The sequence below is a fragment of the Barbus barbus genome (genome assembly GCF_936440315.1).
Source record: "Barbus barbus genome assembly, chromosome: 48".
Lineage (NCBI taxonomy): Eukaryota > Metazoa > Chordata > Actinopteri > Cypriniformes > Cyprinidae > Barbus > Barbus barbus.
This window is the reverse complement of record NC_136726.1, coordinates 14,259,561-14,282,674: the sequence shown is the minus strand read 5'-3', so window position 1 is coordinate 14,282,674 and position 23,114 is coordinate 14,259,561. Positions and strand designations below refer to the sequence as shown.

General features: G+C 37.1%; 1 protein-coding gene across 1 annotated transcript in view; it reads left to right on the top strand.

The window, feature by feature from the left end:
• The window catches only part of LOC306866865 (UPF0606 protein KIAA1549L-like), a gene marked incomplete at its 5' end in the record, with an annotated part of 68,880 nt that overhangs the window by 5,615 nt on the left and 40,151 nt on the right, over positions 1-23,114 (top strand). The window contains 7 exons of the mRNA XM_079412264.1: positions 15,475-15,819; positions 17,242-17,841; positions 18,518-18,633; positions 21,094-21,316; positions 21,566-21,699; positions 21,828-21,996; positions 23,051-23,110. Of these exons, the coding sequence (XP_079268390.1) occupies positions 15,475-15,819; positions 17,242-17,841; positions 18,518-18,633; positions 21,094-21,316; positions 21,566-21,699; positions 21,828-21,996; positions 23,051-23,110 (1,647 nt within the window). The remainder of the gene's footprint in view (positions 1-15,474; positions 15,820-17,241; positions 17,842-18,517; positions 18,634-21,093; positions 21,317-21,565; positions 21,700-21,827; positions 21,997-23,050; positions 23,111-23,114) is intronic.

Genomic DNA, 23,114 nt, shown 5'->3' with positions numbered 1-23,114 from the left:
ATACTGTTGTACTTACTTTTTTGTTAGTATGACTCAGACTCAAGTGTAGGCCTAGACTAGCGTAGATAGTCTAACATACTTTATTTTGAATTCTCATTCACGATAACACGTAAACTAGGTATGAATAATGGGATCTGACAGTATTTATTCCATAAAATTGATATGATTTGCATTTGCTTTGCAGTTTCTGGAGGTATTTGTATGTTACGGTGTGATATAAATGAACAATATGATATTGTGACATTTGGAATTGTTACGAAGCAGATTTAAACTTGCAGTATTTGATCTGACATTTATTGCATGACATAATTATTTTCTGTTGGATGATATATGGGCTCCATATTATATGACAGCATTTTAGTGCCACTAAATGCTGTCAAAAATAAATCATAATAAAAATAAATAAATAAATAAATGTAAGATTACAAGAATGAAGTCATATCATTGTGAGATTAAAATATTTTGAGTCAAAAGTCTCAAAATATTACTTTATTCTCAAAACATTATGATTTTAACCTTGTTTTGTTACTTTATTCTCATATTCCTATGAGTAATTCTGACTCAAACTATTCCAAGTTTAATTTAATATTAGACTTTATTCTCAAATTGCTACAACTTTCTTCTCATAATTTTGACTTTATTCTCAAAATATTTCAACTTTATTTTTTATAATCGTAGAATATGTTTTTATTTTTACTTGCCACTAAAATGCTGTTGTAATACTGATTATTGGCTGGTGATTGTATTTTTTTTTGTATTAATCTTCAAAAACTCAAGAACATTGTTAAATCTTTAGCAAATATCAAAATGATAATCCATTTTTCATACTGTCCATTATAATGTTATGATGCTTAAATTCACTTGTTGAATTTAATATTATTTTATTTATTTTACATTTAAACTAAATTAATTAATTGAATATATAATATATATTTTCATTAATAATTTTAGTGTTTTATTTTATATTTATATTAGTGCTGTCAAACGATTTAATCGCATCCAAAATAAACGTTTTTGTTTACATAATAAATGTATGTGTACTGTGTATATTTATTATGTATATATAAATAGTAACTATATATATATATATATATATATATATATATATATATATATTTATTTATATATTTATATTATTATATTTTAGATTATAAATATATTTCATATTTAAACATAACATCTTTTTCTTAAATATATACACGAATGTGTTTGTATTTATATATACATAATAAATATACACAGTATACACACATGTATTATGTAAACAAAAACTTTTATTTTGGATGAGATTAATCGTGTTTGAAAGCACTAATTTATTTAGACAAAATATTATATTTTAATATATAATACATATTTTAAAAGATAATTTTACCATCATCCATTATCCTTTGGAAGCCATAACATGAAAAATATTGATCCCTAATGTTTTGTATTAATTATACAGCTTCTTGGTCATTTATTGCTTTATTACAGCTCTCTTGTTTGTCACTTGCCTATGAGGACATCTGCTATAACACAAGCCAGTCATTTTCAGGTCACGTGCATCGAGTTAATACTTAGATCCAGCCATCTGATGCCAACCCTCTCCCTAAAAGTGTTCCTTTGCCAGGAGCGATGACAAACAAATATGTTTTATTTAATCTGTTTTGTTAATGAATGAACAGATTATGATGTCCATAATCCATGCCATAAAACAAAGAGTTATCGTTTTGCTCCCTTTTACTCCCTCACTTTTATCTATTTCGCTTAGATCAAGGGATTGATGCTGACCCCTGCCAGACAAATCGGAGAGCCCATAATGAAATTGTGTGCCAGCTCACACCTGAAAATCTCCTCAGATTTATGTGGGGAGGGGCTAATCTGGTTTGTGGGCAAGAAAAAGGGGCATTACGGGGTCAATAGATGCATAAACCGAGACATCTCTTGTTTTATGGTGCTTTTGGTATAGCGGCGCATGTTGGTAATTTAATTTTAGTTTAGTGCATTAATTTTTTTTCAGAAGTACTTCAAAGCTCCAGATCAGATGTTCATTTTTCGGTGTCTGATGTCTGGCTGTCTTTTGGGCCTGATCAAAAGCTGCGTCCTCGTTTTACTCTGCTGTTAATTTACACGTAACTCATAACTGTGGCCTTCTAGAGGTGTTTGAAAACTAGTCAAAATGTCGTTCCAGCAAACATGCGGGAAAACCGGAGCAAATATCTGAACTAATTAGGCATGTGCATTCGCATAATTCTCTTTGTGCTTGTGGAATTGCTTGTATAATTAAATCAGACGACCGTCTTTGTTCTTGTTGATAGAATCGCCACATTCGATTTTGTTCCTACCCTTAGATATATTTAATTGCTAAACTGTTGTCTTCGTAGCTTGAAAGAAAAGTACTGCGCTTTATGTTCACACCTGGAATTTCACACATGACAGTGCTCATTAGATGAGAAAAAGGAGAAAGGAGCTTTATGCATAATGAGCTCTGTCCTTGTTGAACCTCCGACGTCATTGGCTTTACCCTAAAAAAAATCCTTTGGGGAAAATGATGCCATGTAAAAGGAATGGGATTATCTATTTTTGCCTCCAGAGAAGGCTGATGTTATGTGGCCATGCCATGTTTACTATGCTAAAGCCCATAATATTCAGTGGAATTCGTGTGCAGAATGCATATTTCAAGGACTCTCTCTTGCTCTGCTCCGTTCCCTCGGGGTCAGATTGGCTTGAACATAAGAGATGGTCTGGAAAACTGGGAAAGAGACTGAGGGGCCAATTCACTAAACAGCTGCGCTACTTTTCTGTGCTGCATTACAGCAGTTAAACCTGCATCTATATCCACTAACCAGCTGCAATCCAGTTTAACTATGTGCTAAATGCGCTGAAATAACACTTTGTCGTGAGTGTTTAAATTAAAGGATTAGTTCACTCCAGAATTCAAATTTCCTGATAATTTACTAATCCGAGATGTTCATGTCTCAAACCTTAATTTTTGAGGGAAACATTTCAGGATTTTTCTCCTTATAGTGGACTTCAATGGGGATCAGCGAGTTGAAGGTCCAAATTGCAGTTTCAATGCAGATTCAAAGGGCTCTATGCGATTCCAGCCAAGGAATAAGGGGCTTATCTAGCGAAATGATCACTCAATGATCATTCACTCAAGAACCACAAATTCTCATCTTGCACTGGCTCTGCGATGCAACCCAGAGTTTACAAAGTGAAGGTGCAAAGAAAGTAAAACGCCCTTTACGAGAAAGGGTAAAACAACAATGTCGGACAGTTTTGAAGTTGGTAGTCTCGCGTAGTCAGACCTTCAGACTGACGGCTGAAGGTCTTGGACCTTTGGCCGCTTTGAATGGCCAAGGCACACCCAAGAGGCCATATGACTGACAGGTAAAGCAACCAATCAAGTTTCGTTTGGCGCCACAGCGTTTTTGTTTCCAGGTGGAACTTTAAAGAACGCGACTCTCCCGGAAATCCTGTATAATTCAACCAATCCAGTGGCGACTTCGAAACTCCTGAAGTGTTTCCAGATGTGCCATATGCATCAGACGTTGAAAAAGAAAATTGTTTGAACCCTGTTTAAGTTTATTTCTTCTATTGAACACAAAAGAAGATATTTTGAAAAAAAGAAAAAAAAAAAGGTTGATGGTCCTCATTGACTTCCATAGTATTTTTTTCCATAGGCAATGGGGACCATCATCTGTTTGGCTACTAATTTTCTTCAAAATATTTTATTTTGAGTTAACCCTTTAAGTAAGTAAATTCATGTATAGTAGTAGTTATGGTTATTTTTAGTAACTTTTTAGCAATTTGCATTTTTTAAAAATCACACTGACACTAAAATAACAAAGCATGCATGAAATGATGCTAGCAGTAGCCGCTATTCATTCTTAGCAAACTCCCCCTGAGAGAGCGAGACACTCATTCAGTTTTAATGGGGTTTGCAATAACCTGCTTTGCTCTTGAGACTCTGAAGTCAAGTGCATCAAAGGTGTCCTGCACGAGCTCCTGAATATTCCAACACATTTCAGAAGGGAATATGAAATCTTTTCCACACTGTGTAAAAATGTGTATCACTTCCAGTCAATGCCAGAGCTGAAACTAACCAATTCTGACAGTTGTGTAATGCAGTGAGAGGCTGGGAAAAGTAAAACAAACACGGAAAAGCATCAGTTGAGCCTGCAGGTATGCGCAGGAGGCTGAGGAGACACATGCCGTTACAAGGATTGATGGGAAAGTAGCGTGAGGGCTTGCAGTATTTCACTTTTGCTGTGTTGGCATGTCGAGCACTCGGCATCTGATTGCTAATTTCATCTCGAGTCAAAATAAATCAGTCATTGCATGCGTATTGTTTTGGTTTATGTTGTTCTTGCACTCCATTATATGTTTGAATTTTTAAATAGCAGATGATGTAATATTTCCGACTACATCATCTGTCTTTTTTAACCCTCCGGTGAAGAATATGATTAGTGTAAGTCAGTCGCATATACACTGTTTCCCCCCCACAGACTCGACGGGGACTAGATGACCTACCCAGAGCCCTGCAAGGAAGTCACATGACCCCCTTTATCCAATCAGCCCCTGCCCGGTGATGCTTACACAGATGTGTGATGGTGTTTGCCTCATCAGTTAGAGAGGCTGGAAGGGTACAGGCTGTTATTTTAATCAGATCTGTATTTGTATCTTCGTCAATAATTTATGTCATCATCCTTTCAGCTAAACGGAGCCACAGCTTTTATGATTACAGCAGCTCAATGGCTCACTTTTCAGGATTGTGATGTAAAGCGGGGAGAAACCGGTGACATTATTTTAAGCACATTTCCTACCCAGTTTACATTCTCATTACTGTGATGCAAAGATCTAATTTTCATTACTCTGCTGGAAAAAACCCCAATGATATATGGTTTAATTTATGTTGATTTAAATGTAAAAATCATTGTATTTCAGTGATTTTTACTGTAATTGTGTGGTGAAATCTGCTTGTAAGTATAACGTCACAGTTCATTTGGTTGTTTTTATACAAAAACCTTATTGATTAGTTTATTAGATGGATAATATTTATTTAATTATGGCCACGTAACTTCATTCTGAAAATAATTGAGGATGGATGATGGAAATGGATTAAAGTTTCCTGCTCAAGTGAAAGAGGATTCAATCTTGATTATTTGGTTGGCATCTCATTTCTTTCCAATAGAATATACTGATGAATATAAATATTATGATATTATCTCTGTTTTGGCCTTTTTGCTACTTTTTCAACATGACAGTGGAAAAAAGACAGGAAATGATGGTGAAATTATGAAAGAAAATAAATAAATGTCACGAGACAAACTCAAACTTCCATTTCAACAGTTTTATTTTATTGTCATTGAAATACAGGTGCATCTAAAAATTAAAAGTTTCATATATTCTAGATTCATTACATGTAAAGTAAAACATTTCAAAAGTTTTTTTGTTTTAATTTTGATGATTAGAGTTTACAGCTCATGAAAGTCAAAAATCCAGTACCTCAAAATTAGAATATTTCCTAAGATCAATCAAAAAAAAGATTTGCAAAACAGAAAAGTTCAAATTCTTTAAAGTATGCACTCAATACTTGGCTGGGGCTTTAGCACAAACGCCAGCATCAGTGAAGTGCGGCATGGAAGCGATCAGCCTGTGGCTCTGCTGTGGCACTATTGAGCCTTCTGCTCATCTGTATTGTTGGATCCACTGTTTCTCATCTTTCTCTTGAAAATATCCCATAGATTCTGTATGGGGTTCAGGTCAGGCATGTTGGTTGGCCAATCAAGCACAGTAATATCACTTGGAAGTGGTTTTGGCACAGTGGGCAGGTGCTAAAGTCCTGCTGGAAAAGGAAATCAGCATCTCCATATAGCTTGTCAGCAGACGGAAGCATAACGTGCTCCAAAACCTCCTGGTAGATGTCTGCATTGACTCTGGACTTGATAAAACACAATGGACCTACACCAGCAGACGTCATGGCACCCCAAATCATCACTGACTTCAGAAACTTCACACTGGACTTCAAGCAGCTTGGATTCTGTGCCTCTCCAGTCTTCCTCCAGACTCCAGACCTTGATTTCCAAATTAAATGGAAAATTTACTCTTATCTGAAAAGAGGACTTTGGACAACTGAGCAATAGTCCAGTTCTTTTTCTCTTTAGCCCAAGTAAGATGGTTTTGACGTTGTTTCTGATTCAGAAGTGGCTTGGTAAGCCCTTTTCCTGAAGACGTCTGAGCGTGGTGACTCTTGATGCACTGACTCCAGCTTCAGTTCACTCCTTGTGAAGCTCTCACAAGTGTCTGAATTGGCTTTGCTTGACAGTATTCTCAAGCTTGCGGTCATCCCTGTTGCTTGTGCACCTTTTCTTACACAATTTCTTCCTTCCAGTCAACTTTACATTTACTATGCTTTGATACAGCACTCTATAAACAGCCGCACCTTTCAGTAATGACCCTCTGTGACTTACCCTCTTTGTGGAGGGTGTCAATGTTCGTCTTCTGGACCATTGCCAAGTCAGCAGTCTTCCCCATTATTGTGGTTTCAAAGAACAAGAGATACCCGGAATTTATACTGTAGGGATGGTCATTTAATGAAGCTCAAATGTAAATATAATATTTTGAGATACTGGATTTTTGACTTTCGTGAACTGTAAGATCTAATCATCAAAATTAAAACAAAAAACTTTTGAAATGTTTTACTTTACATGTAATGAATCCATAATATATGAAAGTTTCACTTTTTTAAATGTTACAAAATCATTTATTTTGTCATGATATTCTATTTTTTTGAGATGCACCTGTACTGTTATAGATTTTTGAAAATATTTAGTTTTTTTTAAGTTTAAGTTTTTATTTTTTTGTATTTTCTCTTTTCATTTCATTTAAAGTTTTGGTAAGTTTTCTCAAATATGTCTTTGTAGTTTTTATTTTTCTTCATGTTTTTCTTTTAGTTATTTTATTACATCAAGTACTTTTATATATTTTATAAAATATACTAATTTATTTATATGGGACCCTGGACCACAAAACCAGTCTTAAGTGTCAATTTTTTAAATTTAAATTGCCTTTAAAGTTGCCCAAATGAAGTTCTTAACAATGCATATTACTAATCAAAACGTTTTGATATTTTTACGGTAAGAAATTTACAAAATATCTTCATGGAACATAATCTTTACTTAATATCCTAATGATTTTTGGCATAAAAGAAAAATCGATAATTTTGAACCACACAATGTATTTTTGGCTATTGCTACAAATATACCCCAGCGACTTAAGACTGGTTTTGTGGTCCAGGGTCACATATTTTTTAATGTTTCGTTTATTGCTAGTATAAATTTTATTACTATTATTATTTCACACTCATATGTTGCTATTTCTTTCAGTGCACCATGACAGAATTTTTGAAGAATCTTGAAGAAACTAGAATCCCCCACCCCAAAAAAACAAACAAACACCAAAAGCAGTATAAATGTATTATAACAGTGATCTAGATGGATAGTGCACTTTATTTAAAGTATTCTGAAGCTGTAAAATAGGTTTGTGTTAGGACAAGACCAATATTTAAGTTAAAATGATTGCCCCTTGTTATGTATATAAAGAGCTGTCTAACAATCTTCATGTTCCACAGAAAAACTAATAGCATATGGGTTTGAAACGACATGAGGGTAAATAATGTATGATTATTTGGAGGGTTAACTATGAGTTAAATACAGTGTGTTAAATTTAATATTACACACAGGTTCTTAATTAGTGTTATTTAGTTATGTTTAACACAGACATTGATGCAGAGTTCGGCCATGTCATGTTGCTTTTAGACGGAGCACCAGATGCTTAGCCAGCGATTGAATTATTCAAAGATGGGTTGTGCTCTGCAGCACTTACCCATCCCTGTGTTCTCAGCAGGTGTGCCGCCGTATATCAACTCTAAAAACACATATAGCCATCAGCAGAAGGATAAACTTTAATACAGCTCAAATCTCAAATCTGCTTGCCACTGCTGTTACCTCAGCTCCCGCCAAGAGCAGACTGTTCCCTGTCTCTCAGATATATCCCTTGCCTCATCTAAAAACAGTGATGGTGTTGGTGTGTGTGGGATGTGCGTGTCCGCCATGCCCCTAATTTCCTTGCTCACAGCATTTTAAAATACACTGAAGGATGTGGGTTGTTGCTTAGTTTAAGGAAGGCCCTAAGGTGTTGTTTTTGCACCGGCTGTTCATATATTATGATGCATCTTTTTCCTTTCCCTTAAGAAAAAGGAAGACAGATCTGGGATTTTATGCTTGAAAGGGATAGTTCAAATGAAAACGAAAATTGTGTCATTTTTAATCAACCTCAAACCCGTTGTCAGGTGTCTGAAACAAGAACTTCCAGGAATAGAATCTGAATGTAAACAAGAATACCCAAAGCAAATGTGCTGTGTTGTCTTAATTTAGTCTGGCCTTATCCAGCCCTGCCCTGCTGAGAGCAGTTTGTTGAAATGGGAGTCAATTGTTTCTTTTTTTATTTTCTTGCTGGCAGCTCTTCGTGGTTTAGTCGCAACAAGCCACTCTCATTATAGCCAAATTTTATGGTACAGTATGTGCTATGCCCTGTACATAATTAATTTACCATTACTGAGTGGCATAATTGGTGTTTTGAACATCATGATTAATAAACATGGTGCTAAACTGCTAAAAAATGAGAACAGACCTTCATCCCCAATGTGTTTTTAAGAATATACTTCGGTATTCTTTGACGTATTTTGGAATGCTATTGAAATATAATCATGCAGTACCATGGTTTTACCACCTGACACCATCATTGGCAATCCATGGTATTACCATGTTGAAAGTTGAAAAATAGAAACCGGGTGTTTTTGAAGAATGATAGAAGACCTTTTTTGCTAATTTGGTGCATTATTCTCCACTTAAACCCTACTCTAAACCTAACCAATACTGTTAACAAAGGCAAAAGTATAACAAAAAGCATTTGCTTTAACAATTATGCCATATAAATGGATAGTTCACCCAAAAAAGACAATTCTGTCATTAATTACTCGCCCTCATGTCGTTCCAAACCAGAAGAACTTTGTTCATCTTCGGAACACCAATTAAGATATTTTTGATGAAATCCAAATGACAGCAACAAAACTGCCATATTCAAGGCCCAAAGGTAGTAAGGACATCGTTAAAATAATGGTTCATCAGTGGTTCAACCATAATGTTTTGAAGCGACAAGAATACTTTTTGTGTGCAAAGAAATAAAAAAAATAACTTATTCAACAATTTATTACGGTTTTGGAACGACATGAGGGTGAGTAATTAATGACAGAATTTTCATTTTTGGGTGAACTATCCCTTTAAGATTTCTTCTATAAGTCATGATTGGCGTTTCAGGGGACTTCTACCCAAGCGCCCCTGAATGCAATGCTGAACCAGGTGTGCTGCCGAGCATGTTTACTATAAAGTTGGTTATATGATGCAAATGTGTAAATATCTTAGTTTACACATCAAGTGCTTTGAGGTCATAACATAGCATTGTGCAATGAACTGCGTGAAAATAAATCAGTTATCTAGTTACTTCAATTATCTAATTACTGGTGTTCATTTTAGCTTTAAACTGCAGTGAATTATATGTATCTATATTCTTTAGGATTTTGTGGCACATTTTTTCCAATGAAACTTTAGAACGTTGTCTGCGGTCAGTGTGTAATAATAATTTTGATATGCAATGCTCAAAGTGCTTTCTCTCCTGCGGTTTGATGGGTGTCCATTTGGATGACATCCCATTCCATGTCAAAGCATTTAATCTGCTTCAGTGCACATAGACGCCCTAATCTGCTTTGCTGTAAAACTTTATGATGTAGAAAATATGAAATATACCACAGGTTTAGAGAAACCTGTGATTTTAAAATAACAAAATCCTCTTTGCAAGTGATATTTATTTTTTAGTACTATCAAGAAAATGTTTAGATTTATGATGTACCTAAAGGGGTAGAGTTACGAGTCTGTCTGTCCTTCTCCCTCTCCAATCACAACACACGCCCTCATCTGGTTTCACCTAATCATTGATTGTACACACCTGCACGTCATTGAATCCTCATCACCATCCACTACAAAGTTGCACACCTCACAGCACTCCAGCTTCTGATCTCGTTTGGCTTATGCTTCATTTCAACAAAGTGGGCTCCTTAAATTATCCCAGGGACTTACCTGTTTGTTTACCTACCTCCTGTGTCCTCTCCAGCATCTTGTCCTACTATCTCCTGCATCAGTCTCCTCCAGCGATCGCCAGCCTGGATCCCAAGTCATCCAGTGAGGTGTGTGCTTCTCCCTGCTTCCACGAGTTCCTGGCAAGGCAAAGACATTCTCTCACGTTCTCATCTCCACTATAATCAGTCCCTTGAACTGTAGACTCATCCTCACCAGTCATTCCTTGCTCTGTTGTTCAATAAATGCTTCTGTGATTATATTAGTCCCTTGTGTGAGTATGCTTCCTGTAACAGAAGATCGGACCCATTACCGAAGATGAGGGTGGAGTTAGCCTCCATAAACGTGTGTCCCAGGGAGGAAATATCTTTCTGGAGGATACACATTATTTATGGTCCAGAAGGACAGGAGTGTGGAGTATGTGGAGGAATTTCTTACCACCAGTTACTAAGCCCTCTGCGGCGATCTCACATTAATGGAGGGTTTTAGAGTTGGACTGGAAGAGATCCAAATGGTTATGCCACATGGAGACCCCAGCTGGTTTTTGGTTCAGTACCTAAATTTCACCTTATGGATTGCAGGATCATCGTTTCAGGTAGGCGAAATGGAGGACGCGCCAACACCAGATTCCAGCCCATCAGCCGCTCCTCACTCCAGCCCGCCTCATTCTAGCCCTCCACCTTCCGTGAGTAATTCTAAACCGCCTCACTCAGCTCAACCGCCGCCCACGGCGAAGTCAATGTCTCCACTGTCCGCGACGAAGTCTATGGCGCCAGCATCTACGGGGAAGCTAAGTCCGCCGTTTACGAGAGTATCAGAGCCGCCATTTGCGGCAATTACAAGCCCGCCGGTTCTTGCCCTGGAGCTCCTGGATTTGGCAGTACCCCCTGAATTCTCGGCTCCTGTCCTCTCCCCAGAGTCTGCTCCTCACGAGTGCCCTCCAGTGCCTGCTCCTCGCGAGTACCCTCCTTCGTTTCCGCTGGTTCCGCCCAGCCCTCCTTCGTCTCTGCTGGTTCCGCCCAGCCCTCCTTCGTCTCCGCTGGTTCCGCCCAGCCCTCCTTCGTCTCCGCTGGTTCCGCCCAGCCCTCCTTCGTCTCCGCTGGTTCCGCCCAGCCCTCCTTCGTCTCCGCTGGTTCCGCCCAGCCCTCCTTCGTCTCCGCTGGTTCCGCCCAGCCCTCCTTCGTCTCCGCTGGTTCCGCCCAGCCCTCCTTCGTCTCCACTGGTCCCGTCCAGCCTTCCTACGTCTCCGCTGGTTCCGTCCAGCTCCACGCTGCCCGAGTGCCCCCAAGAGACCGCGCTGCCCGAGCGCCCTCAAGTGCCCGCTCCTCCTCAATGGCTCCCAGAGGGGAACTTCCCCAAGAAAATTTGGGGGCCATGTAGTCACGGCCTGTGTGTCCGCCATGGCTTCCCGAGTCTTCAGTCCCGCTATGGCTTCCCGAGTCTCCTGTCCCGCCATGGCTGCCGGGGTCCCCAGACCCGCCCTGGCTTCCCCAGAGTCCCTGCCCAACACCAGCCTCCAGGGCGCCTACCCCCCCTTCCGGGAGGGGGAAGTAATGTCACGAGTCTGTCTGTCCTTCTCCCTCTCCAATCACAACGCACGCCCTCACCTGGTTTCACCTAATCATTGATTGTACACACCTGCACGTCATTGGATCCTCATCACCATCCACTACAAAGTCACACCTCACAGCACTCCAGCGTCCAATCTTGTTTGGCTTATGCTTATGTTTCATTTCAATTAAGTGGGCTCCTTAAATTATCCCAGCGACTTACCTGCTACTTGCCTGTTTGTTTACCTACCTCCTGTATCCTCTCCAGCATCTTGTCCTATCTCCTGCGTCAGTCTCCTCCAGCGATTGCCAGCCTGGATCCCAAGTCATCCAGTGAGGTGTGTGCTTCTCCCTGCTTCCACGAGTTCCTGGCAAGGCAAAGACGTTCTCATCTCCACTGTAATCAGTCCCTTGAACTTTAGACTCATCCTCACCAGTCATTCCTTGCTCTGTTCAATAAACGCTTCTGTGATTTTATATTAATCCCTTGTGTGAGTCTGCTTCCCATAACGGGTAGTTCATCCAAAAATTCAAAGTCTGTCATTTACTCAATGTCATTATTGCTTTCATGCAATAACAGTGATTGGGGACTGGAGATTTCAGGCTTAAAATGGACACAAAAGCATAAATGTATTATTAAAAACATGAATGAATTCAACGTGATTCATGTGTCATATTTCTAGTATTCTGAGGCCATAGATTTTGAACAGACCTCAAGAACCATATCAGTCTGATTTGTTAACGACTCAATCATCAGTTTTGTGAATTGGATCAATGGGTTGAAAATATCTGAAAGAACAATTCATTCACAAACTAGAATCACAACTGATTTGTTCACAAATTGGACATTATCACTTTTCAGGGAAAATCTACTTATCTGTCAGTCTGTTTTTCACAGAAACTTCAGAAGATCTGTGATATAGTGCATGAGTCTTACAGTATGTTTGCTTTTAGGATATTTTGTGGTTCTTTGTCATTTATGAGCTTGACAGCCTCAGTTCTCATTCCTTTCGTCGTGTTGAAAAACGAATGGCCAGGATATTCTACGGAAAAAGCATCCGTTATATTCGTATTGGCTTGGAATAAAATTTTTGCATGAAATATCCCTTTAAATATTTACTTTGATAAACAGATGTAATGCCGTTGCCTTCGCAATGCCACAAGATGCAACAAAAGCAGATGGGATCTATGAATAGACTACGGACGCGGATCTGTCCTGCTGGAATGGTGTGACTCCATGCTTCGGTTCCCCATATACTCCCTCATGGGCTTCAATGGCTTTGGCCTGTTACCCATCAGCCCCCTTCACCACCTGTCCTCATAATGGAGAAGGTCCATGTCTTTCTAGTCCACTGATCTCCAGTTACATTAAAGCAGGACAACGGCTTGGACAACATGTCCTTCATTTTTAACACTTGACGTCATTGATTAGAAAGCTCCCATATATAGAACAATATGCATTGACAGTGGGACCCTTTTGAGGCCAGGCCACGCACTTTGGGACTGTGATGGATGAAGCCATCTTGGCATCTATCGTCCTGTCTTCCACTCACTCTGTTCTGCCTGGCAGTAGAGTTTGATTGGCTCAGCTCACTGACCCAAGTCACATGACCCATTATGGGGTATGTAAATCTTCTCAGGCCGGCAACAAGCATACTTAATGTCTAGTGCTTTCAGAGTTCATTGCTATCCCGTTCACAGGAAGTGCAGTCATTAGGACGATGGGTTGGATGTACAGCCAGAGCCCCCTTCACACGGCATCTCATCTTCTCTCTAGCTGCCTGTTAATCAGGACAATCCCATATGTTCTAACTGTCAGAGCAGGTGGCTATCTGTTGGAGAATAGGAATTCAACATGACCGCTTACAGAATCTGCACACACACACTCATTCTGCAGAAAATCATTTTTAATTAATATGTCTTGTTTTCTTGGTAAAAGATCATATTAATACCCAGTTAAAAGTTTTGATTTTGTTCTTGCAATATAGTGTGGAATCTATCCACCCATCCATCTTTATGATAGACAGTTTGATAGATTACCAGATTACATTTAAATGTTAGATATAATAGTAAAACTGATAGTATAGAAAGATCCATCCATCCATCCATTTGTCTTTATCTGTAGAGTCACGTCGTTCACATTTACTTGTGCTTTTGGAACATTTTGTGCAGATGTAAGTTGCAATATTATGTTTATTTTGTTTGTGACTAATCTCATATGGATGTGTTTGGGTGATTTAATTAATCTGTTAGGAAAGCACTGAAGCTTTAGGCTGCTCACTAGGAGCACAGTAAGAGAGTGAGAAAGAGACCAAGAAAGCTCGCAGCACCCAAGAAACCCTGCACATTTCTAATTTGGTCCTCTGGCTAAAGGATTTATGGCTAATGTCCTCAAGTCACTATATTGTATGACTCCAGCCACGTTATGTTCCCCAAGATAAAAATAAAGTAAAGAGCTGTAAAGGTCGATTAATCACATTATTAATCATCTCAAATCGACTCGCCAACAGTCGTGGATGGCAATCGAGAGAAGGGCTGCTGTGATTTTCTTTTCTGAAACGTTTAGCAAGCTAAATAATTCAAAGCTACCCAAGAGAGTAATGTTATTGTAGAGGGACTTTAAGTAAGTGCATTAAAACATTCTTTACTTGCCTTCACTTTATATGCACACTTTTGCACTGCAAAAAAATAAATAAAATAAATTAATATTAATAATCTTACTCAGCAATTTTACAGTAACAATGTTAATATAAGATACATTAACTGAATTTAAACATTTTACTGTAAAACTTCCAGGGAATATATTTCAAATTAAGTAGTTTCCTTGTAAGCATAAAACTAAATCAATTTTGTTTTACGTTTACAATTACAATTACCGTTTTATATTTATAATTACTGAAAATATTTTTCTTATAAATGTACATCTCAAAAAACGAGTTTACAAAAAATAGCTAGATTAAATAAATTCATTAAAAATGGCTGGCAGAAGAGAGAAATGTCGATTGCTATACGTTCTATACATTATATGTTTTTAACACAAGATTCATTTATATTTTATAGAGATAATTATACTAGTTTTTTTTATAATCTTGAATTAAGTTTAAAATATTTTTCTTACCCCATTGACAAACTGTTTTTTAAACATACTCTAACAAAATTGAGTGAGATTTGTTTTAATAGTTTAATATCTAACTTTTATAGGTTTGCTGTAAATGTATCTTGTATTAAAATATTTGTATTGTAAAAAAAAGAAAAGGACAAAAGTGTTGATTAAGAAAATGAATGTTATTCTTACTATAAGTGATGTGCTTTTAGTTTATCAAGATAACGACAAACTCTATGGAAATTGTGAATCGAGTCTTCGGTGCAAAAAACGTGTTTCAAAATCGGTCACTTTAAACATTCCATGACACCATGCTCCCTTAGAAGACAGCTTATGTTGGCAGCGAGGCAGCCTGCAGGTCTGTTTTCCCATCATTTTGTTTCTCTCAATTTTTTCTCTGTCTCAAATACCTTGAGAGCAATTTAATACAGCACATTATCATTAATGCTGATTAAATAACAGTGTGTGTCATTAAGTTTGCAAGCTTAATGCAGCTGCCTCTAATGCCGTCAAATATTTAAAATCTTGGCTCCACAAATGAAATCATACTTATTATTTAGATTTCCTCTAGTGCATTTCCTCCTATAAGACAAAGATAGTAAATGTTTATGATTTTGCACCATAACATCTCCTTTTTCATTACCAGATGAAGCAAGACTGGAGGCATCAGGACAACCTCTCAGTCCTTCCCAGGACCCAACCGGAGCCCCAAATATCACAGTCTCTTCGTCGCTGCTGGAGAACGAAGACTTCCACTCCCCACCAGCGAGGGCAGAAAGCACAAGGGAGCAGCCTGTGTTTGCCTCGGTGCAGACCCTGCAGGTTGCAGAGGCAGAGACACAGCCTCAGGCGCTGGTGCATTCTCTGCCCTCCCCACCCGGCAACAGTGACAATCGCACCAATCAAAAGTCCCCTGGGGAGCTGGCCGTCAGAGTGCCAAATCCACCGTCCCCGGCACATAAAATCAACAGTGTCTTGACCACTAGCACAGGTACTGCTAGATTGTGAGGCTTTGAATCAATAGAAATCAAGAAGTGGTGTATTTAAAGGGGTTTCTTTTCAGGGACTTTGCTGATTTGATGTTGTTGTCATCCTTTCTTCACCATTCGTTCATCATCATCACCATCATCATCATCATTTTCAAGGTCATTATGTTTGCTGTTATCATAAACATCATTATCATCATCAACATTTTTTACAATAATATCTTAAAGTCAACATGAAACTGCATTCGCATCCTATTTTACTTGCGCAATGTGACATATTTCTGAGTAAAAAGTGAACAAATTTAGGACTTCATCAAGATTTGATTGGACTGTGAAAAATTAGACTATGATATTATTGGTTAATATTCTTTTTTTAAAGAAATTAATACTTTTATTCAGCAAGGATGATTGTTTAAAACCATGACAGTAAAAATATATATAATGTTAAAAATATGTTTCTATTTCAAATAAACACTGTTCTTTTTAACTTTCTATTCATTAAAGAATCCTGAACAAAAATAGATCACTGTTTCCACAAAATTATGAAGCAGCACGGCTGTTTTCAACATTGATAATAATAATAAAAAGAAATGTCTCTTGAGTAGCAAATCAGCATGTTAGAATGATTTCTGAAGGATCACGTCACACTGAAGTCTGTAGTAATGGCTGTTGAAAAATCAGCTTTGCATCACAGGAATAAATTATATTTGAAAACATATTAAAATAGAAAACGTTTATTTTAAATTGTAATAATATTTCACAATACCACTTTTTTACTGTATTTTCGATCAAATAAATACAACCATGGTGAGCATTACCAGCCCTTACGGAACCTTTTTGAACAGTGGTGTTATTTTAGTATCATTGAGATACTATTATAGTTTTTATTAATACTTTGAATCAGTTTTTATTTTTATATTTGTCATATTTTTAATAAATATATTTTATATATTTTGTTTTTATGTTACATTTTTAGTAATTTTATTGTGCTTTGCCATTTTAAGTAGTTTTTTTTTCTGTACAGTTTTAATAATTTTTATTGCAGTTTAATTATTTTAGTACATCAAGTTGTACCAGCTGAAATATATATATTTTTTATTTTAACCCTGATTGGGTCAACTTTGATTTCATGTTGACATTAAAGCTGAAGCATGTAATTTGTGCACATCCCAACTAGCCCCACGACTCTCATTGAATTTGTTTGTCTGATCAATGGAAAATTGATAATTATCTTCAGTTATATTTGGTTTGATGACACTAGTGGCACACAAATTACACACTTCAGCATAATCCCCCAGAGCTACATCCATCCTCTCCCACATGTCCTACAGTGTGTGTCATTCTTCACCATCAGCGAGCATTCATGTGTGTCCTCGATCTCACTTCCTGCTTTTGAGGTGGCTCACTCAAACGTTCTCTGCTTTCAGACGAGACTCTTAGTGAATTCCCCAGGAACCCTGATCTTCCCACCGCCCCGGGATCCTCTTTTATGATTGTGGCAGAGACAGAAGCCGCGCTCTCAGACAATGTGACAACTTCTGTCTCAATTTCCGCTTTAAACGGCACCTCTCCTGAAAGAGCTGAAAACGCTTCATCTGGCGCTTCAGAGCGCAACAACTCCCACACTGTGACCAGCGGCAGTCTGCAGCTCACCACAGTGACCACCACGACTGTCACGCCCTTAACTGTGACATCAACGACTGTGACTCTGCCCACTGTCATCGTTGTGGCGAAAGAGGTCACGACCACCGTGCCGACCATGAAAGCCACCCAGACCACAACAACCGAGACGGAACCACCGACGACAACCACCACTACCACTACGACAACAACTACCACCACCACAAAACTAGCACCAACAACCACAAAAATACCCACAACCACTTTAGCAACCACGACAACAACAACCCCTCGTCAAACCACCGCTGTATCTACCTCTGAAAGTATCACGACTAAACCGAGCAGCCCTCCAACTGACAGTTCACCTTTGACCTGCAATGTGACCGAAAGATTATGGGTGAAAACAGGTGAGCCCCTGTTTACTATATTAGCACGTCTGCGCTGTTTTTAGCGATAATTCGCTAAAGCAAATTTAGTTACGGCACAGATGCACCACCAATCAGTGCAAATCAATGCAGTTTACATTACATTACAGCAAATTTAGCAGGTTATTGAGCTGAATTGTAGATTGTGTTGAAACACGTCCGACGCAGAAGTATAAATTGGGCTTTACATGAGTTGATTTTTTTTTTTGGTTCGCAGTGTTTTGTGCATGTAAGCACACTTAGTCAGATGTTTAGCCTAGACTAAAATATTTCAGTTTTTGCAATTAGATTTTAATTTCATTTAAGAAATAGTTAACAGCTATGAAATTATAAATAAACATTCAAACATGCATTAAAATTAACTAACAAATCCATTTTGACATTTAAATTATGCTCAGCTCATTACAACTGAGCCATATGACAAAACCAATGTACAAATGCACATATCTACTTAATCTTGTGAAAGGCTTTATAATGCAAATAATGTTACCATATGCAGTAATTTTACTCCTCCTCTCCCACATTCTACAGTGACAGCATATGCACTGCAGTGAAGCCAACATATGTTCACTGAAAACAGACATGTTTATAGGCATGGCTGTCCCTTTAGGATGCTTAGAAAATCATGACTTTCATATGTGTTGTATTTTTTCCCCAGTTTTGTCCATTCAGATGCGACGAAATCGCCTAGAATCTGGAATGAGACAGGACCTGTCTAAAGGTATCACGCAGGCATTGCAGAAAGCATTCAACGACAGCAACATCCGTGTTCAGGTTGGTGGTTTTGCATGTGTTTTGAGCCAAAAGCCACTATGCAGTTATAATAGTTCAAACGTTTGGGGTTGATAAGATTTGTCTATTAAGATTTAATGCATAATTTAAAAATAATCAGCATACTGTGCACAGTAAACAGACTATATTCTGCAGCAATAATAAAAATGGTAGTATGCTTATCCTTTTCTCTCTCTTCCACTGCAAGTACAACATGAAGTAAGAAATGCTAAATAAATAATGAAAAGAACTAATCAGAATAGATGGTTGCCATTGGAAACACAGTAAAATATGCCTTATACAGTAGAATCAAGATAAGCACAGTGCTTTGACCACAGTCCTCTGGGACCTTATCACTGTTGCATCATGGGAATTGTAGTTTAGCATAGGACAATGTGGTGGGAGGCTATGTGGGAGGTGTTTCCTGTTTATGTTCAGTATGCAGCTCATTGAATGTGATTGTGCAGAACATCTCCCTGTTTTCAAGCGTTGAGATAGGACCGTCTTATGAAACACTTGGTTTGAAGACTAAGGAGCATTCGCACGTCTGTCCGTGAAAAAGGCGCGTCCAAAAATAGCGCAGCGCTGGTACCTCATATGCTGCAAATAAAAAAATCTATATCATGGTAACAGCAGAGACCATGTGCTGAGGGGAGCACAGTTGCCTAAACAGAGATTTAAAGGAACAGTTTGCAAAAATGTTTAATTCTGTCATCATTTAATCACCCTCATGTTGTTCCAAACCTGTATGACTCTCTTAATTTTAAGTTGTTAGTCATTTAGTCATACAAGTCACATGGGTTTGAGCATTAGGAAATGATGGCCGAATTTTCATTTTTGGATGTACTGTCTCTTTAATTATGAATGACCACTGAAAAGGTTGTTATTAGCATTTGAAGAGCGACCGTCTGTGTCTATTAAGCTCTGTACCGAATGACTCAATCTGTCTCTATATTCGTCCGTTTCGCTCACTGTGATTTTTTTCCCTCCTCTTTCTCCTCCTCCTCATCAACTGTCCATCAGATCAGAGGTTCTGTATCATTACAGACCCTGGAGGTGATCAGCAGGAGACGACACAATCACTATCTACACATGAACAGAGAGAGAGAGAGAGAGAGAGTGTTTATGTTGGAGTAAAAAGAGAGAGATGGTCAGTCAGCTTGGCTCAATATGATGAAATTTATTCATGTGGGATTTGTATTAGCATTTGCCTCAAGCGCTTAACAATAAACAAAGCCAGTAAGAGCATTTGTGCGAATATAGCACTATAAATAAAAACAGCATATGATTTCAGTAAAGCATATTTGAATATCTAAAAACTCGTTCAAATATTGATACTGTGTACACTTTTTACACACACAGTAGTATTTTTAATTTTTAATTTATCCATGCATCATGGGAGATTTTTGTGTTTTTTTCCACAGTGTGTCATTTCCTTCACATCTCAGTTGATGTATTGTGTTTCTTAGCATTCTGTGATGGAAATTATATTTTTCGAGTAAAATGGCTGACTCCTTTGTCTTGCTAAGACTAATTTAATAGCTAGAATTGTATGTGTCCTAAATACACACAATTAAATAATATTTGTTAAAATTACAGCTTGACTGGAAATGGCACAATAGAAATATTATTTTTTTTCATAATTTTGGAAAATGTGATTATTCTCTCAAAGTAAATATCAAAACGAATTATGTCATATGTTTAGATTACTGTAGTTTAAAATGTAATAATTAGTAGTTTTATTATGATGGATTTTCATATTTTAAGAAATAATCGCCCATTTATTTAACTTTTATTAAAAATTATAATTTTAAATATCAATAAAATTATGAATGCATTATTAATAATGAATCAATGAATCATTAATTATTTAGTTCCATTTATTTACTTAATTAGTCATTTTTTATTGATTTAAATTTTAACGTACAAGTTAGACTATAAATGTAATTTATGTTTTATGTTTTTGAATAAAGTCTCTTATGCCCACCCCTGCTGCATTTATTTGATCAATAATGCAATAAAAGCTTAAATATTATTACATATTATTATTATTATTATTATTTGTTCTAATATATTTTAAAATGTAATTTATTCCTGTGATGGCAAAGTGGAATTTTTAGCAGCTGTTACTCCAGTCTTCAGTGTCACATGATCCTTCAGAAATCATCCTAATATACTTAATATTTTTGTGGAAACTGTGAAAGAATGTATTTACACTAGAAATCCTTTGCAACATTACAAATGTCTTGATTTTTAAACGATTTATTGTATTCTTGTTGAATAATAAAAAAAAATCTTAAGTGTTAAAAATCTTGCTGACCCCAGACTTTTGAATGGTAGTGTTCTAGGACCATTTAAGAAGAACTAGCCAAAGAGCTGATGAAAAGTGGTGAAAAAATAAATAGTGTCAGATATACACTACCATATATCCATGTCATTTTACATGATCTGTGTTCTCTCTAGTTGGAAAGAGATATCTGCACACCTTCTAATGTGACTGTGGGCTACTACGTCTTGAGAGGGAAGTCCGTGTTGGTGGCCTCTGTTGTGATGGACACTTTAGTTTCCTATGGCTTTGACAAGCTATTGAATGACATCAGAGAGTATGTCCCCGTGGTGTTGGCCATTCCCAATCCTGTGGCCCCATGGTTGCCCAGCCTAGGCATCCACCTGCAACTCAAAACGGGTACGATTCTTTTCCAATTGAAGTTTATTGGAAAACCTGTTATCTGGAAATGATCTATCTGACAAGTTTTATGCTAGAGCCCCTTTGTTTACCCTTTTTTGCATTACATATTCAACCAGTCTTAAACCACCGCCATTTATTGTTAGTGAAATTGCATTTTACACAGTTAAAATTTGGTAACTAGAATGATTGGTAACTGGAATGTGAAATCTGTTTTTGTTTAACAGTTTATCGTTTTCCTACATATAGTTCTTAGGTTTGTTGGGCCAATGGACAACATCAAGTCTTGCGGCTTCATCCAAATGATGGAGCAACGATTGGAAAATGTGTTTGCTGAGGCACAGGAGAAAGTGGAGGACTCTTATGGGACTCTTTCTGTTGAGGTAGTTTTTCAATTGAACTTGAAAACAAAGTTTGATAAATGGCTTGTCTTCCGAGGTTTGATAACGCCGTTCCTCTGAAGAGTTGTTTGTTGGATTTGGATTTAAAGTTTGTTTGTATTTTCGAACAGATTCTGAACACGTATCAAACTGGGAATTCGTTGGCAGTCACTCTGGTGTATGTGGTGTGGAACGGTAGCACTCCGTTGAACGGTACTGTGTCCAGCGGTCTCCTTAACCAGCTCACTGCCGAGCTGGTGGGATACTTTCTCTTCTTCCCCCCTCTGATCATCGCTGAGCGTAAGTTCTAGCTTGTGTTTACCGCTTGATGTTGCATTTACTTGCTGCACGGCTCGTGTTTACATGTTCATGCACATTGAAATGGTAGTTTGTTTATTTCTGTTTGAATCCATGAGTATGTTTTCCTTGAGGCAGAGATCTTCAGTTTTCGTAGATCCAAAATACATTTTCCAAGGACGCATAACATTTTTTTTGATGGGTAGTTGACTTGTTCTGCCGTGTAACTTGCTATGCTCCATTTAAAATGATTTTATAGGGATAATTCACCCAAAACTGAAAATTTTGTCATTGATTACTTAAGGTCTTCGTTCATCTTTGGAACACAAATTAAGATATTCTTGATGAAATCCGAGAACTTTCTGACCTTCCATAGACAGCAAGGGTCCTACCATGGTTAAGGCACAGAAACGTAGTAAGGACATCGTTAAAATAGTCCATGTGTAATTAATTTAAAAACTTTTGACAAAATTTTCATTTTTGGGTGAACTATTCCTTTAAACAGCTATTTTTCCCTGTTTTTTTTAAATGCTTATTATTATTATTATTATTATTAATTGATATCAGTATTGTGATAATAAAAAGTCCAGATGTGCTTCAAATGAAATCATGTAGATATAAATGAAATATCATGGAGATTCACATTAATATATATTAATTATAACAAATACAATTATTAATATAATATATAATAATTAATAACACAATATATATGTATTTAATATTATTTTATATTCAATATTTTTTATTCAGTTTTCTTGTAATACATAATATTCAATTATAAATTGTAATATAGAATTATTAAAAAAAATATAATATGAAAGAAAAATATATTTTGAAAAATGTTAAAAAAGCATAATTTTATTGCCTTTTTTTAAAATCAATAAATAATTGATAAGCTTATTTTATGCATTAGACTGTTAACAATAACTAAGGATACATTAAAAAAAAATCACATTTATCCTTACTAATGTATGAGTAAATGATGACAGACTTCAGTTTTTCCCAGAATGCTATTCTAATAAGCATCTGCCTGTCTTTCCCTCTCTTTTCACAGCTCTAGAGTACCACAACCTTAACACTTCAGTGGCAACTCGAGATTACTGGGTAATCACAGGTAA